The sequence below is a fragment of the Myxocyprinus asiaticus genome, chromosome 18 (genome assembly GCF_019703515.2).
Source record: "Myxocyprinus asiaticus isolate MX2 ecotype Aquarium Trade chromosome 18, UBuf_Myxa_2, whole genome shotgun sequence".
Classification (NCBI taxonomy): Eukaryota; Metazoa; Chordata; class Actinopteri; order Cypriniformes; family Catostomidae; genus Myxocyprinus; species Myxocyprinus asiaticus.
In genome coordinates, this window is record NC_059361.1 from 21026104 (window position 1) to 21045381 (window position 19278).

Genomic DNA, 19278 nt, shown 5'->3' on the forward strand with positions numbered 1-19278 from the left:
ACCCCTCTTTGACAAAGTTTATGCAAGAATTTTGATGTTGTTGCTTGAAACAAATGACTAATTAATCTGTATTTTCTTTGTAGCAATCAGATTTGACACTATATTGGAGCATCATTGCAAAATATGATCCTTCAACACAAGGTTTAAAGAAAAATGCATATACACTCACCGACCACTTTATATGCACACCTGTACACCTACTTATTCATGCAATTATCTAATCAGCCAATCGTGTGGCAGAAGTGCAATGCATAAAATCATTCTGCTCACTACAATTGTACAGAGTGGTTTTCTGAGTTTTCTGAGCCAAGGTTCCCCAATTAGTTTTCACCAAGGGCCAAATTCTGTCAACAATACAAAGCCAAGGGCCACCGCTCTCGATGTTATGACAAAAGTGTTTGTGCTGCTGCTATTATTATTATTATTATTGTTATTGTTAGTATAAGTTCTATTTTTGTTTATTTTGTTTTTGTTGTTAAAAGAGTCACAACATAAATGATTTTTTTCAAAAATGATTTTTTTCAGTATTAGTAGCCTGTTTTATTTATCAAACAATTATGAACAATTTGTTTGCATACAGATACACAAAACTACACAACTTTGCCTGTTGAAAATGAAAAAACTTAAATAAAAAAAAATAATAAATAAAAAAAACTTTAATGAACAATCTGGATCTCCAAACAGTTCCTGCTTATCTCCAAAATGGGATCTCCACCCTGCACTTTCCCTAATTGCAGATTCAATTAATAGACCTATTAGCATCAATATTGTTATTGCTCTTACTTAGATTTTATGGGGGTTAAACTGTACCTGTATTAATTGACATCTACTCCCCATTCAATGAGAGAAGTGACAGTAATGGGCTGAAGCAATACCTCTGATGCTGGGGCTATATTCTGTTGAGACACTTATAAAGATGTGCACTATCCTGGTTCTTGATGATGTTCATTATAGAAAACGATGACTCACAGATGTAGGTGCAGCTGGTACCCCCCGAAAATTATATACTTGAACCCTTTGTACTGCAAACTTAAACCTGGTCTGTTTTTGAAAGTCTTCTTATGGTGTTTTGTCTTAATATACATTATTTTTCACAGACTCTTGTGTGTATAGACCTTTCGTCAGAAGTTCGTCTTACAAAATCAATACAAATTTGGTGTGAACAGGCCTTTAGCGCAGGCCAAACATTTGTCTCTCACGGGCCGGATGTGGCCCGCAGGTCGCCTATTGAGGAACCCTGCCATATGCCTTTCTGTCAGTTTGAACCAGTCTGGCCATTCTCCACTGACCTTTCTCATCAACAAGCCATTTCTGTCTGCAGAACTGCCGCTCACTGGATGTTTTTTTTTTTTGTTTTTGGCACCATTCTGAGTAAACTAGAGACTGTTGTGCAGGTTATTCCCAGGAGATCAGCAGTTACAGAAATACTCAAACCAGCCCATCTGGCACCAACAATCATGCCACGGTTGAAATCAAAGAAATCTAATTTTTTTCCCCATTCTGATGTGGTTGATGTGAATATTAACTGAAGCTCCTGACCCATATCTGCATGTTTTTATGCATTGCACTGCTGCCACACAATTGGCTGATTAAATAATTGAAGTGTAATGAATAAGTAGGTGTACAGGTGTTACTAATAAAGTGGTCGATGAGAGTATATCCAGCGCAAAACTAGTGATAATATCTAGAAATTAAGTTTATGTTTGTTGCTTATAGAGATCAGCCAATGCATGGAGCACTGAAGTCATCTACTGGCCATAGTTGTCATTTCATGTCATTGTTATTTTTATTCCTGCAGATGTCACCAGAGTGCAATGCATTACATATTTTGACGTTTTGACAATCTTTCAATTGACTGAAATGAAGGTTTATATAGAAGTGAAGATAACAGAAAATGTGCTTAATTTATTTGAATATGAATGGAGTAATTGTGTAATTTAGAGGTAAATGAGGTTAAAAAAAATCATAAAATCACAAAAGAAATAAATAACTTTAGTGTTTTTACTTGAAGTTAGCATAATTACATGTATTTCATAAAAAAGTTTATTGACGTTATTTATTAAAGTTTATTGTTTTCAGGTCAAAATTGACCTGAACAGCACAAGTGTTATTCTGTATGAACAATGCACAAGGTTACGTGAATTTTAGCAGTAAGTTAAAACTATGTGAGGGGCTGTTCACACCAAACCCGTCTTTGTGCAAAAAGGCAAGACCCACCAACAGGGGAATAGAACGCAAGTGTCACCAGACGTGTTTTTAAAAGTTAAAGTTCCTTTTAACCTGACACAGCGTTTAAAAACAGCGAGTTGTGGCGCAATGGTCAAAGATACCGTTTAGCGCATGTTCACATTGGGAAACAATTGAAAACAGAGCAGACGGATGCAAAAACCCTTCTGCGTAAATGGCCCCTAAGAATCTTTGAACATAGAAAACAATACCAAGACTACAAAGTATTTATGTAATTTATTCATTATTTATTTGTCCTTTTTTATGCTTTGGTATTTTTCTCCCGTCTTTGTTACTTTTCTTATTCGTTTATTAATTTTTTACTCTCCGCATAAAGCATGTTGTAACTATGCTTATGTCTTAGATCCTGTGCTAACCAGCTGGCCCCCATCTTCACACAGATCTTCAATAGATCACTGGAGCAGTGTGAAGTCCCATGCTGCTTCAAACGTTCCACTATCATCCCCATCCCAAAGAAACCAAAAATCACAGGACTTAATGACTACAGACTTGTCGCCCTGATGTCTGTGGTCATGAAATCATTTGAGAGACTGGTGTTGGCCCACCTGAAGGACATCACTGGACCCTTTCTAGATCCCCTTCAATTTGCTTATCGAGCAAACAGGTCTGTGGATGATGCAGTCAACATGGGGTTGCATCATATCCTGCAACATCTGGACAGACCAGAGACATATGCAAGGATCCTTTTTGTGGACTTCAGTTCGGCTTTCAACACCATCATCCCAGCTATACTCCAGAATAAACTACACCAACTCTCTGTTCCCATGTCTATCTGTCAGTGGATTATCAGCTTTCTGACGGACAGGCAGCAGCTTGTGAGACAGGGGAAACTCACCTCCAGCACCTGTACAATCAGCACTGGTGCCCCCCACGGATGTGTGCTCTCCCCACTACTCTTCTCCCTCTACACCAGTGACTGCATCGCCAAGGACCCCTCTGTCAAGCTCCTGAAGTTTGCAGATGACACCACTGTCATCGGCCTCATCCGAGATGACGATGAGTCTGCATACAGAAGGGAGGTTAAACAGCTGGCTGTCTGGTGCTGTCAAAACAACCTTGAGCTGAACATGCTCAAAACGGTGGAAATGACTGAACACCCCAACACTGACCCCCCTCACCATTTTAAACAGCACTGTGGCAGCAGTGGAGTTATTCAGGTTCCTGGGCACTACCATCTCACAGGACCTGAAGTGGCAGACACACATTGACTCCATTGTGAAAAAGGCCCAGCAGAGGTTGTACTTCCTTCGCCAGCTGAGCAAATTCAACCTGCCACAGGCGCTGCTGATACAGTTCTACTCAGCAGTCATTGAGTCTGTCCTCTGCACTTCAGTTACTGTCTGGTTTGGTTCAGCTATGAAATCAGACATCAGAAGACTACAAAGGACAGTTCGGACTGCTGAGAGGATTATTGGTTGCCCCCTGCCCCCCCTTCCAGAACTATACATTTCCAGAGAGAGGAAAAAGGCTGGAAAAATCACTCTGGACCCCACTCACTCTGCCCACTACCTTTTTGAACTGTTGCCTTCTGGCCGACGCTTCAGAGCACTGAGCACCAGAACCGTCAGGCACAGGAACAGTTTTTTTCCCTCAGGCTATCCATCTCATGAACAGCTAAATTGCCCCACTGAGCAATAACTATGTGCAATACACAGTTTAGTCTTTCTTATATTTATTCAACACATCCAACCTCTTCTGCCATTTCATTCCTCTGGGAAAAAAAAACAAAAAAACATTTGCACTGTACATAACAGATTTGTATTTGCACTGTACATAACAGATTGTATTAGATTTGCACTACCCATGTGTATGTGTGTATGTATGTATGTATGTGTGTCTGTACGTATGTGTATAATTAGTTTTTCTTTTTTATTATTATCTATTATCTATGTCTTGCTGCTGTTTTTGTATTGTTTTTGTATGATTGTACACTGGAAGACAAATTCCTTGTATGTGTAAGCATACTTGGCAATAAAGCTCATTCTGATTCTGATTCTGATAATGTTTCACACTTTAAACCAGAGATTATTTCGCAGAGACGGGCCATTTCTATGAAAATGAATGGGAGAAATTGGAACGCTCAACCAGGAAGCTCTGAGTACCCAACGGTCAACGGATGTAGAAAGGAAGTCCCGCCTTACAGTTAAAAGAGCAGATCACCTTTTAGGAACAGACATAACCTGCCGATCAACTCTAGAGCGCGCATGCGTATTAGCTATACAAGCCGGGTAAATTGCGTTTTTTAGCGTAATATGAGGTAAAGAATCACAATTTATGATACCAGTATTGTCAGATTTTATTGTTGATTTGAAATATGTTCTTTGATCGTAATCTTGACCAACTGTATTTGACAGTTTGGTTTTTCTCCATTCAAGTAGATAAGAGCTGTACTGGCATGACTGGAAATAATCTCCTGAGAGAGTTCCAAAAATGGCTGACAGTGGACTGACTTGCTAGGCAGACTTTGCTTTAAACCCAGCAAACACAGAAAGTTCCCTTAAGGCTAGGCTATAGTATGAACCATACAGTTTGGTAATTTTTTTTTAATTTTTATTTTTTTTTATTATTATTATTTTAAGGGGCACAAATTCCTAACATTCTAGGAACATTCTCTTTTAAATATAAAATACCTAACTTTCCCAAACCGTTCTGGGAATCAAAAGATGTTAGTTGGAAATGTGGGCTGGTCCTGAGATTATTGTGGACAATTAAGGCACGCCTACCTCCGCAGCTATCCAATGGCACAAAAACTTGAGCACAACTTGTTACACGGCGAGATAATGACCTATCATCATCCATTAGCTCATGCCTTCATGTACCTGTCTCTAGTTTCAAGCTAGTATTCTGTGCACCTGTTGGTGATGTGATGGGTCTGGTAGATATTTAGTGTTCATTTACTTCACAAATTTATCTTTTAATTTCGTCTGTTTTTAACACTTCTACTTTTTGGAGGGTTGCCGGTGTACACAGGTGGAATAGTCGTTTGTTTGTTCTTTCGAAAGTTTAAAGATGGATCAAGCTGACCTTCGGAGACTTTTCGCGGCGTGTGATGGAAATAGGTCGGGAAGAATCGAATACGTGGACTTCATCAATGTTTGTCGAGAGCTTAATGTCCCTGCTGACGAGATCAGGACTTTATTCAACAAGTTCGACCTGGACGGAGACGGATACATTAATTTCAACGATTTTTCGTCCAGTTTTCAGGAAGTATCCGAAGCCCTCAATCTGGCTTTGTTGGGCAGGAGTTTGCAGAATCAGAGAAGCGCTTGGGGTGAATTTGAAAACACATTAGACGGTGATGTGGCCTTTTATTTGGGAAGGTATGAAAATGGTTGGGACATGAATATTTTGGAATATGAAGTGATGTAGGCTACCACAAAATTGTTCCTGTTTGTTTCCTTATCGGGTGATTCTCACGAAACCTGGCAAAAAAAATTGCCTGGTCCTACTTTACTCCACAATCATTTTGCATACTGAAAATAATATTTTTAGGACCATTTAAAGGGATAGTTCAACCAAAAATGAAAATCCTCAACATTTACTCACCTTAATGCCATCCCAGATGTGTATGACTTTGTTTCTTCTGCTAAACAGAAACGAAGAATATTTCAGCTCTGTAGGTCCATACAATGCAAGTGAATGGTGACCAGAACTTTGAAGGTCCAAAAGGCACATAATGGTTGCATAAAAGTAATCCATACGACTCCAGTGGTTAAATCCAAGCGATATGATATGTGTGAGAAACAGATCAATATGGTTTTTTTTAATTATTTTTTTTTATTTTATTTTTTACTATAAATGTCCACTTCTACGTTTTATTTAGGAAATTCGCATTATTCGTGAATATCACCACCTATTGGGCAGGGAGGAAAATTAATAGTAAAAAATGACTTGAATATTTATGTTTCTCACCCACACCTATTAAATCACATCTGAAGATATCGATTTAACCACTGGAGTCCTATGTATTACCTTTATGCTGTCTTTTATATGCTTTTTGGACCTTCAAAGTTCTGGTTATCATTCACTTGCATTGTATGGACATACAGAGCTGAAATATTCTTCTATAAATCTTTGTGTTCAGCAGAATAAATCAAGTCATATGCATCTGGGATGACATGAGGGTGAGTAAATAATGAAAGGATTTTCTTTTTTGGGTGAACTAACTTTGTGACATTATTTTCATGGTAGTTGGGGGTAAAAGGCACTTGCGATTTATTATTTTCTCCCAAAACACTAAATGGCAACAAAAACAGCCATAGAACTTGTCTTTCCTAAACACTTTTGTCACTATGAACTACAAAATTATCCTGATTTATCTCGTGAAAGGTCCATGTAAAGGTTGATTTTTTTTTTTTTTTTTTTTCGATGTAATTGATCAACAATTTAATATATTTTGAAATATTGCAAATTTATGTATTGATGATCCCTGAAAATATCACATTTGACAATTGTTCAAGGAGATTACATCAATAGATTACCACCCCCCCTCATTACCGCAAGGCAAAAAGAGGGTCATTTTGATATTCTCATTACTGAAATCATAGGCCGTGGTACTGTCTTTTAATATTTACCTATTTTAACTAAATTATTGTAAAACGGTATCTTTTGTAATTCAATCATAATTGAACAATGGGAATAGTAAAAGGAAAAACATCTAGACGTGTTACAGTAATGAGAAGTTTATTTTATTTATTTAGGGTTAATAATGATCAGAACATTTTCTTGACAAGTTTCGTAAGAATCAACTGATCCTGTTTTGTGAGGGCCTCTTTGTTCAGTTTGTTCATCTAAATTGTCAATATGCGCATAGACAACTGGATTCTAGATAATGTCTGAGACATCCTTTTGGATTATATTGTTTCTTCCCTTTTTATTATGTCTGCAGGCAGTTGGATCTGTTGAGTGAGTTGTATGAACAGATCCACTCCACATCAGATGAGCTGTTACTGCAGCAATATGAGGATCTCATCAAGTCCCTTTTGGCTGAAAGCAGAGAGCACAGGATGGAGAGTGAACAACTGGAGACCAGTCTGCGAAGGTGAGAAACATTTCCAGGATTCAGCTGGGATGCTGTTGTGAAGAGAAACAGATGTTGCTACAGCTGGTTGTGCTATGAGATTGTTAAATGTGCAATATCTTGGCCAAGGTGTTCCCACTACAACAGATATTATGAAGGACAATCATACTTGTAATATTAATGTATCTCAAAGTCTTTGAATAATCCCATCACACTTCTGAATGGGTTTGTCATTGGCCAATCCCTTTTACAGTACTTTATCAACAGAGCTTAGTATATTACTTAATTACTAGTATTGTCAAGATAAATTCAGTCAAGTGCAGTTGTGCTGTAATGTTTTTATTGCTTTAGCACTGGCCCTGCTCAAGCTACAAAAAGAGTTTCGGGCCAGTTGATGGAAGTGCCACTTGCCATTTCTGGCCTGTGACACATCGTTACTTAATGTTACATTAGTTAAACATTTGAATTTCGGTGATATATTTTGAACGTTGTTGTGAATTCTGCTGATTTCACTTTAATTAAACTTTCAATTTTTAAATTAAGTTTCTCAATCTTAAAACCATAACATTTATCTAGCTGGCAAATACAGAAGGATTTGTAGAAATTGTCAATGATTTGTGATTGTCTTGAAAGTAAGAATGGGTGGAAAATTAAAAATCGATCAGTAATGTTTTTATTTGTATGCTGTAATTTTCCAGCAAAGCTAGTTTATTGTAAAGGGAACATAACATGAAATGAAAAATTAAAAATATTATTCCTGGCATATATATACAAAAATACATTGCTAGAAATGAAAGGGGGGGGGGTTTGTGGTAGGGCCAATTTTTGGAGGGTTTAAAGGCAGAAGTTTGAAGCTCATTTTATTAAACTAATTCTTCTGTTAAAACTCGTGTATTATGAGCTGTAAAGTTTAAGTTAAGGTTTTACATTTCTTCATGGCAACGAAGTTGTAAAATTGGATTTAACTTTGCACAGAAAAGGTTAGTAAGTGATTTTATCACACTAAAATCATGTTAACATGCATGTTGTTTGTCTTGTGGGTATACTTTTGAAACAATGAGTATTTTAATGTTTATATGTATTACCCCCATTCAGTTCCATTGTAAGTCCCTTACTGGAACGTGTGTGTGTGTGTGTGTGTGTGTGTAATTAATATTAGGGGCAAGTCAACGTTTTGTGATAATCTATATCATGCCACAAATTGTCAATTGAGCGTAACTACTATTGAACCCGAAAAATTCCTTATCTACTATATGGTTGGGTGGAAACAAAAGCCTGAAAAACATTTTATTCTATAAGCATTTAATGGCTTCAGGTTCTAAAGCTTTCACTGTAAAATTTAGATTTCTTTCCTTAAGGAAGAAGGAAATTGAAAAACAGTCTTTGGGTTAGGGTTACTAAGCTTGCATATCTTCACTTTTCACAGAAACCAGAATGTCATTTTCTACTTTGTAAATTATTGGCAGAGTGCTTTAATAGGTGTGGACACATTTTGAGAGCTCTGTTTTCTGTAAGATATAGTCCATGGCCTTTACTGTGTGTTTAGTGCAATGCTGTTTGTTTCATCCCGGGTCCACTTTACACACTTGCGGCTCCTGTTCTCAAGAGCCCTGCCTTCTTTCCTCCCTTTCCTTTCGTCAGAAGTTTGCTCAACTGCACCCGCTTAATGATTACTGTATGATAAGACTGTGTAGCTTAAAGGAGTAATTCATCTCTCCAGTTGTAGCTCCTCAGGGAGCACGATTTCTTTGAGATCTGGATGTAGGTGAAGCTGGATGCATTAAATGGTATCCCAACAATAAGACTGGGATTAAAAGACTTCATAGTTGGCACTGGGTGCTGAAAGTGTGCTGTTTGACGAGCTGTGCTTTTGCTTGTTATCAACAGAACGGAGGAACTGAGCTGCAGTCAGTTAGCAGAGATGGAAGAAGACTTGCAGCAGCAGCTGGCCCACACAGAAGAGAGGGTCAGGGAAGAGGTGAGAAGACAGACCGGTTTGGTGTGCAATGATCAGAATGATTATGAATTGGCACATTTGCATATTTGTATTTATTGTTAAATGTAAAGGAATCATTTTCCTTAAATTCTGTCATTATTTACTCATCCTCATGGCATTCTAAACCAGTTTTTTTTTTTGTGTGTGTGGAAAAAACATTCTAGCTGTTTTTTTTCTGGGAATATCAAGCTCGAAAATGACAAGAGCCCATACGAATTGTGCACTATATTCCAATTGTTCTGCTGTCATAAGATAGCTTTATGTAAGGAATAGACTGAAATGTAAGTCACTATTTTTCATTTGGAACCAAGTTTAAAATGACGTGTGACAATTTTCATTTGAGTGAATATACTTTAACAAGAGAAAGCAATACTTTCCTGAATTCATGGGGACATTATTAATAGTACCACAATGTCTTTGTATATAAACATGTATATTTCAACAGATTTTGTTCTGTCTCTGTAAAGGGAAAAGAGATTTTCAGGTGCGACTTAGTGGTTCACCTTTTATTCTTGTAGACAAGTGTGCAGTTTTTAAAAGGATGGCCAGCCATACGCTGTGCACACAAAGGCTTCTCTATGAGAGCTTGTAAATGCCTCTTTATTAGGCCTGTGCATATAAAGAAAACACTCTTCTTTGGTTTCATGCATACAGGAGCAAAAGAAATTGGACGAATCCATTGCTATGCTCCAAATCAAGCATGAAAATGAGCTGGCAGACCTGCAGGCAGCAATAGAGGGGCTCACAAAGGTGGGAGAATGATTTGGTGTTTTCAGAAAGGAAGTGGGATTCTCATTTTGTCAATGCGTGTACTTTGTCAATATTTGGCTGTTATATTCTGTGTAACTAATGCTTTGTTGCTCGCATTGCCTCCAACATTAGCAATATCAAGAGGAGTCCAAATTAAAGAGCCCCAGAGAAGATGCTATCAAACTGAGAGTACAGATTAAAGATCTAACACAGGTACTCTATGAATAAGATATTCTGCCCAATCCCAAGTGCTACTGTCCAAATACATTTGTGACCTTGTCAGCTTTCATTTCTCCATTCTTCTATAGGAGAATGAAGAGCTGAGAACTTCTCTCATGAAAGCCCAGATGAACATCTCCATTCTCCAAGTAGAGTTGGACAGATTAAAAAATGCCTTCACAGATCAGAAACTCCAACATGAGAGGTAGGAACATAAAATTCTGAATTGATTAATTAGTGGTGCTTGCTTATAGTAATCTAAGGTAATGATACCTCATTGTGCGGCTTGAGGAGAGGTGTGCTTTTCACCCACAACACAGCATTCTGGCGGCAACATTTGCACAAGCAAGCACCTCTCAAATCTATAAATCTTCTTAAATTGGGCTTCTCAAGAATAAGTACCCTGAGGCATTAATGCTGTCATTTGTTTTTACACTTATCCTCCAAGAATTCTAATCCTATTTAAGAAAAAAAGATCTTAATGTGTCCACTTTTCTCACAGAGAAAGCGATGACCTTCAAAAGATGGTGATGGAATATCAGTCTTACTCCAGCCATATAGAAATGCTCCAGTGAGTCTATTCAGTTTTATTCTGTAATGGTCACTTTGACAGTTTGCTGTTCTGTTGCTCATCAGTATTATTGGTAGTGAAGTAATGCATCCATTACATAATGTGTGTTTTAAAGGGATACTTCACCCAAAAATGAAAATTCTCATTTACTTACCCTCATGCCATCACAGATGTGTATGACTTTCTTTCTTCTGCAGAACACAAAGATTTTTAGAAGAATATTACAGCTCTGTGGGTCCATACAATGCATGTGAATGGTGACCAGACCTTTCAAGCTCAATCAAAAAGGCAGCATAAAAGTAATCCATATGACCGTAGTGGTTAAATCCATGTCTTCAGAAGCAATATGATAGGTGTGGGTGAGAAACCGATCAATAGAAATATCGCTAGGTCACTATGACTGAAATGTATTTTATTGGTTTATTCATTTATTCACATTTTTTGCAAGTCAACTTAAGCACAAAAAAGAAAAATCAATTATAATGACCATCAGAGATTCCGCAAGGAATTTCACACAATCGCCAGATGAAATAAACCAGATTTTTCTTACCTTTTACAGTAATTTATACTACTCCAAAAATAATTTGGATCCAACAGATGTTAAATATTTTTTGGATAATATAACTACCTAATTTAACAAAAGAACAAGCAGACCTCTTAGACTCTCCTTTAACAATCTCTGAATTACATAATGCATTAAATCAGATGACTAATAATAAAGCACCAGGACCAGATGGATACCCTGCAGAATTCCTGAAACATTTCTGCCATATGTTTGAGCTGTTATCCTTCAGAATGGTTACAGAAATGTATACCAAAGGCCAGATACCAGCTCAAATGAATACGGCATCAAAACTATTATTGAACCATTCTGAAAATTCTAATATAGGAGTAATATCCAAAACTCTCTTATCTCACTTGGAGACGGTAATCAATTATCCATAATGACCAAACCGGTTTTATCAAGGGCAGACACTCTTCCACTAATGTAAGAAGGCTTCTCATTCTTATTAGTACATCACAACAAAATCATTCCCAGGCAATAATAGTTTCTTTGGATGCAGAAAAGGCATTTGACAAAGTCAACTGGAAGTTTCTTTTTAACACTCTAGAGAAATTTGGCTTTGGAAAATCATTTATTCATTGGATACAGACAATATATAATGCACCGAAGGCTTCTGCCATCGCTAACGGGATCACATCACAAATCTTTATACTACATAGGGGAACCAGGTAGGGATGCCCTCTCCCCTTTACTTTTCGCAATCTTTTTTTGAGCCATTACCCAGCGAACAAAAAAAAAGGTCCTCGGAACGTCCCCTAAATGGTCTCTACGAACGTCCATGTGTAGGGTCCTCCTGATGTTCACAGAGGCCATTTAGGGGACGTTCTGAGGACATTTTTTTGTTAGCTGGGACTTTCACTTAAAGTCCTTTTGAACGTCATTTTATTTTACTTCTCGGCTAACCAAAGAAAACAGACGTGAGAAATTGGAAGGAACAAAAGTACATTTATTGAACAATTGGGGGGGTGTGTGTGTGTGTGGCGTCCGCCAGCGAACATTACAAAGCGGACCTAAGTGGACGTTCGCAACGTCTGAGGGACGTCCCGTTTGCTGGGTCAAAAATCACAAAGTAAAAGGTATACTATCTACAGATTTGGAACACTATCAACTTGTATGCAGATGATGCATTACCCTACCACCAAGACCCTTTAAATTCTTTGACAGAAGCATTTAATCTAGTAAGAGTTTTTCACAACTCTCGATTACACTGTAAACTGGACAAAATCAACAATACTACTTATTACAAGCAGCTCATGGAATCCTTCAACCCAACACCCACATTTCTCACTCCTGATTGGCAATATCAAACATTTGGATATTCACGTTTTCCCCCAGGCTGTCAGAACTCTGTAATTTAAATTTTACTCCACTATTGACTAAAATTAGCAATGAACTAAAACACTGGAATAACTTCCCATTCTCCCTAATGGGATGGATTGCAACTGTCAAAATGAAAATCCTTCCTCAAATGAACATTCTCAATGATTCCTGTTAAATCCACAACAAATTGGTTCCAATCACTAAACTCTGCTCTATCCCACTTTTATTGCAAAAATAAAAAGGCAAGAATCAGGCTATCCACTCTTCAGAAAAATAAACTTCAGGGAGGACTGAACACCTGTTTCCTTTTTTTTTTATATACAATATATATTTTATTTGGCAAATCAATTACCTATTAAATGGATACAGCTAACACTTCTTCGAATCCATGGCTTGTACTGGAACAAGATGAATGCAATAATATCAAACTAGGTGATCTACTCTTCACTGGCACAAATATCGAATGTCACAAGTGTTTAAATGTATTAATCTCCTCAACTCTGATGGCCTGGTGGAAGATTCTAGAAATTACACACTGAAAGATGCAACCTTGCATGTATACACCACTCTGGCACAATCCTGACTATGGGTCTAATAAATTAACTCTTTATTTTAGCAAGTGGGAACAAAGTGGAATAACGTACCTCCACCATGTCTTCCATGATAACAAATTTATTTAGATTTCTCAATTTCAAATCCCAAATGGAAATTTTACTCAGAATTTGCAAATTTAAAACACCAACAAAATAAATATTACCCTCAAACTTCATCTATATTTTTCAAAAAGATTATGACTTCATCCTCTAAACAAATATTATCCAAATTATATAAACTCATTTTCAATACAGATTATTCAATATCTTTACCTATTCATAAATGGGAGTCAGATTTGTCTTTTTCTCCTGACCCAAACTTCTGGTGTCAGATTTGTAAAAATACATTTTCAGTGATTTTAAAAAATACAAATTTAAAACGCATTCAATATAAAACCATTCGTAGAACACACATTATACAATACACGAAATAGGTTTATCTAACTTGGAAACCCGTACTCAATGTAATCTTAACATCCCTGATACATACTCGCACGCCTTATGATATTGCACACCGATACATCATTTTTGGGCAGAGGTAACCGATAAACTATCAAAGTCCAAGGTCCCTCTCTCCCCCTTTCTCTGCATCCTTGGAGATTTATCAGAGCTTGATCCCACATCTCTATACTAAGCCTATATATAATACACACACAGCTCTAACAATTGCAAAGAAAGCTATTTTACAAAACTGGAAAACTTAAAATCATTAAGCATCAATCATTGGTATGTATATGCATTAAACATTTAAAAAAAAAAAAAAAAACCGATCAATATTAAAGTCCTTTCACATTCTGAAAGTGGAGAGATATAGGATGTATAAATGGGTACTCATTTTTGGGTGAACTAACCATTTAATGGATGGGATGTATATTCCGTGAAGCTCAATAAAAATATTCTGAGGAAATGGATTTTCTTGTAGCTTGCATATTAGAAATGCCATGGATTTAAATGTGACGCATGTTCTCCATATCAGGGAAATCAACAAGAAGTTGTATGACAGCAACGATGGGTTACGCTCTGCTCTGAGCCAGGATAATGCCTCTACAAAGAGACTGGTAGCTATTTCATTTGTTTTGAATTAAAAACATTTCTCAGGTACTGCTTTATTTTCAGCCTAATCAAATATTTGGATTTGCACCATACATAGACTGGCAGCCAAATGTTTGGAATAATGTACAGATTTGCTCTTATGGAAATTTGGTACTTTTATTCACCAAAGTGGCATTCAACTTATCACAATATACAGGTATAGTCAGGACATTAATAATGTGAATTTACTATTACAATTTTAAACTTAAACTATTTTCAAAGGGTTCTCATCAAGAAATCCTCCACATGCAGCAATGACAGCTTTGCAGATCCTTGGCATTCTAGCTGTCAGTTTGTCCAGCTACTCGGGTGACATTTAACCCCACACTTCCTGTAGCACTTGCCATAGATGTGGCTGTCTTGTTGGGCACTTCTCATGCACCTTACAGTCTAGCTGATCCCACAAAAGCTCAATGGGGTTAAGATCCATAATACTCTTTTCCAATTATCTGTCCAATGTCTGTTTCTTTGCCCACTCTAACCTTTTTGTTTGTTTCAAAAGTGGCGTTTTCTTTGCAATTCTTCCAATTAGGCCTGCACACCTGAGTCTTCTCTTTACTGTTGTACATGAAACTGGTGCCGAGCGGGTAGAATTCAATTAAGCTATCAGCTGAGGACATGAGGCGTCTGGAAATGGGGCCTGTCTAGATTTTTTCAAATAGTGATGGTGCTGTTTTTCTTACATCAGTAATGTCCTGACTACACTTTGTGATCAGTTGAATGCTACTTTGGTGAATTAAAATACCAATTTCCTTCCGAATCAGCAAAATCTGTACGTTATTCCAAACTTTTGGCCGCCAGTGTAAATACACAGCTGTGTCTAGAATGTTCTGGAACTCATTTGAATGTACATAACGTGTCATTAAAGTATTTACTCTTCTGCAGCCCTCCCCCCAAAATGATGTCCTTCCTAGGAAAATGAAACCAGTTCGGCAGAGCACAATGAATCGGAGCAGGTGGTTATGAACTCTTCAATATTTGTTGCAGTTATACCTTGATGAGAAGGAATACAGAGTAAAGATGCCGCCTTGTTTCATGGCTGACATTTCTGTCTGGCACTTTAAAGTTATACTAATGAAGAGGACTCAATGGCCCTGGTTAAGAGCTGGGCTGATAAGTATTTGGACAGTGGAGTTTCCCTACAAACGGACACAGAGCCAATGTCCGGCAGCGATTATGACAGTGATGACAGCCATCATTTAGTGGAAACAGTGCATCATAGCTACTCTTATATTCCTGCTGAGCTGGAGGTAAGCCTGCAATAAGCTTTAATATACTGTATGATGTAGTTGAAGATTTGACGTAAATATAGTACATGTTAATATAGTTAATACATATCCCTTGGTTGAATAACAATGTCTCATAGGTTTCAGACCTGAAGTCTGAAGCTATGGAACCTGTAGCTCCTAGAACAGTTGGCTCAATGGCCTCTTCACTACGACGCCGGTTGTCTGCTTTTCCTGTTAAGGTACTTGATACACCTTTTAGTTTGCACAAATGTGGTTGGAAATCTGAATTTGTATGACTGCAACAGAAATTTTTGCTCTCACATAATGTTCTCTGCTGAAAAGTCCAACATTACTGGTCACCAGCTTATGTTGTGTTTTGGGTGCTGGCTCCCCAGCATGGGTCGCTGGGGAGCTGGTGTCTCCACCAGGCTTTTAAACTAGCTTAGCCAGCTTCATCAGAAAGACTGGTCAACCAGCTTCAACAGCTAGTTTTTGCTGGTGAAAAGCATGGCTAACCAGCCTAGACCAGCATGGGGGGGTGTGAAAAAATACACTGCCTCAGAATGTTACTTCCCTTAAAAACATCCATTCCTCCATTAATCTGTTTGCTGGGCAATTTTGTACTGTACAGCAAACTGAAGCAAACCTGTGTGAGACAGATGACCTTGCTCCAGTGTACCGTCTGGTGTTGGCTGGGGATGCTGGGTCAGGAAAATCCAGCTTTTTACTACGACTGAGTCTCAATGAATTCAGAGGAGATATACAAACCACTCTTGGTGAGAAAATGAAAGACATTTGTCAATTGGGATATAAACATGTTTATCTACTGTTACAAATGTGAATACTGCAAGTATTGAGAATCTGTATAGCACTAAGAATTGATTCTTGCAGGTGTTGATTTTCAAATAAAGAAGATGCTTGTGGATGGAGAGAAAACAAACCTTCAGATCTGGGACACTGCTGGACAGGAAAGGTATACACTTGGCTTTGTGTGGTTATGTGTGTTTCCAAATCTTAAAAGGTATAGCTCACCCAGAAATGAAAACTGTCATTATTTACTCGGCCTCATGTTGTTCCAAAACCATAACTTTCTTCCATGGAGCATAGACTGATACGTTGGGCAGAAGGACAACCTCAGCGACCATTTACTGACATTGTATATAGAGAGAAAAAGGCAACGGAAGTGAATTGTGACTGAGACTAACATACTGCTTGGTGTCCTTTTTTTGTCTTCCTTTTTGAAGAAGGAAAAAGTCAAACAGGTTTTGAAGGACATGAGGGTGACTAAATTACTTAATTTTTGGGTGAATTGTCCCTTAATGGTGACCATGCATCTGAAGGTTAGGCAACACCTGCTTTGTCAATCTGGATATTATTAAAAGCTTTCAAGCATTCCTTTTTAAATGTGTTGGCTATTAATAGCATTCAAGTATCTTGGGGTTGTAAAGTGGGTTGTGCTACTAGTTTTACTGTTCTCTAAACGGCTTTTAAAGGGGTTAAGCAAAGAGTCTTATAATAACCCTTAACTAAAGGAATGTTCTGGGGTTTTTTTTTTTTTTTTACCTAATGTTTATGTTCTGCATCTGTGGCATGCTGTTGATTTTTACCACAGATAGTTTTGTCCTGCTGTGTTTATAAGCAAATGGGGAATGTTTATTTTAAATTATTCAGACATTTAGAAGGCCGGTGGGTTTAAAAGAAGAAATTTGAACCTTGTATTTTGTTAGAAGCACAGGAAGTTTTAAAGGGATGGTTCACCCAAAAATTTGAATTTATTTATTCACCCTCATGCCATCCCAGATGTGTTTGACTTTCTTTTGCAGAACACAAAGATTTTTAGAAGAATATCTCAGCTCTGTAGGTCCATACAATGCAAGTGAATGGTGACCAGACCTTTCAAGCTTCAAAAATCGCAAAGACAGAATAAAAGTATTCCATATCACTCCAGGGGTTTAATGTTTTCTGAAGCGATGCAATCACTGGGTGAGAAACAGATTAATATTTCAGTCCTTTTTTACTGTAAATCTCCACTTTCACTTTCCGATTTATAGTAAAATAGGACTTAAATATTGACCTGTTTCTCACCCACACCTATCATATTGCTTCTAAAGACATAGATTTAACCACTGGAATCATATGGATTACTTCTGACTTGATGGGATTTTTAAAGTTTCAAGGTCTAGTTGCCATTCACTTGCATTGTATGGACCTACAGAGCTGAAATATTCGTCTATTAAATAAACCTTTGTGTTTTGCAGAAAAGTCATTTTTGGTGAACTATTCCTTTTAAAACTTTGGTTGATCCTGTACAGTTATCTAAACGGCCCTGTTGATGTGGAACTTGGGTTGGTAAGCTTTTTTTTTTTTGTGTATTGTATAATGTGTGTTCTATGCTACGTGTAATATCCGTGTTACGGTTATAAGCTACTTTTGAAACTGTGTGGTAGGGGCATATTTTTAGTTTATTTGTGGTTCTACCCACTTGCCTGCTAAGTTTCCATAATAAGTGTATTTACTGTAAATGGATTTCCTGTATGTCTATAAACACAGGGATACATTGAAATTCCATATGGTACCTTGACATTAGGTTGAAAATAACTCTGAATATTCCTGTAAACTTAGAATATATTGATGAATATAATAATAATAAAAATAATGTAATGTTACAGCAGGTAGACCATTCTTTTTCAATTATATTCTTTTGGCAAAAATGTATTTGTTACTTTATTCGTTTACAGGTTCCGCAGCATTGCCAGGTCATACTTTCGCAAAGCACATGGAGTGCTACTCTTGTACGATGTCACATCTGAGAGCAGTTTCCTAAATGTTCGTGAATGGGTGGAACAGATTCGGGTACATTGACTCATTTTGTTTTGACATTTCTTTGTATCAAAATGTGTTGTCAGAATTCTGTTAATGCATGACGATTGTGCTGATTGAGCAAAGTACCTTTTTCCCCCTCACAGGAGTCAACAGATGAGGACATCCCAATGTGTGTGATAGGCAACAAGGTGGATTTGAGGGCTGAGACGCCAGAGGCAAATTGTGTGAGTGCATTCCATGGGGAAAAGCTTGCTATGGTGAGTGTCATGTCAGTTTTATGTGGAAAGAATGTAATAACTATCATAATTCTAATGGCTGCTGTTTATGACAATAGGCTTACAATGCCCTTTTCTGCGAGGCAAGTGCAAAAGAGGGGACAAATGTTGTAGAGGCAGTTTTACATTTAGCAAGGTAAGATATCTTATCAGTTCTTTCAAACTCATTCTAACACCATTTAGAGGCTTTAAACCGGTCATTTATTATCACAGGGAAGTAAAGAAACATGCAAAACTGAGACGGAGGTCACGGTCGCAGGTTAAGCTGAGCCTTCACAATCGGAGAAAGACGCTGAGCAACTGCTGTGGAGTTTAAGTCTTGCTGGTCATTACTTGGATACACCCTAGAGATGCCAAGATTAATTCTTAAAATTATATTAAAGTCTGTGCTTTGTAGTCAAGGTAACTCTTTAAAACGGTCAGTAGTTGTTAATTCTACCACATTAAGTCATGTCCTTTATTTGAACCATGTTGTGGCAAAACTAGCCACATTGGTTTTTTTTAATGGACTTGGGTCACTTTTTAATTTTTTTTTAAACTTGGACATCTTGGTATGTTTAGTAGTCAGTGTTTTAAGC

General features: G+C 37.5%; 1 protein-coding gene across 1 annotated transcript; it reads left to right on the plus strand.

The window, feature by feature from the left end:
* The first annotated feature begins 5030 nt into the window (after nucleotides 1-5030).
* On the plus strand, nucleotides 5031-19207 carry zgc:162879 (ras and EF-hand domain-containing protein). The gene is made up of 17 exons (XM_051724883.1): nucleotides 5031-5567; nucleotides 7136-7288; nucleotides 9155-9245; nucleotides 9918-10013; nucleotides 10146-10226; nucleotides 10322-10437; nucleotides 10735-10803; nucleotides 14258-14339; nucleotides 15259-15329; nucleotides 15440-15623; nucleotides 15740-15841; nucleotides 16234-16378; nucleotides 16494-16575; nucleotides 18341-18455; nucleotides 18569-18682; nucleotides 18760-18836; nucleotides 18914-19207. The coding sequence occupies exons 1-17, from the start codon at nucleotides 5257-5259 to the stop codon at nucleotides 19014-19016; spliced, it is 1992 nt and encodes a 663-aa protein (XP_051580843.1). The 5' UTR covers nucleotides 5031-5256; the 3' UTR covers nucleotides 19017-19207.
* Nucleotides 19208-19278: the final 71 nt, after the last annotated feature.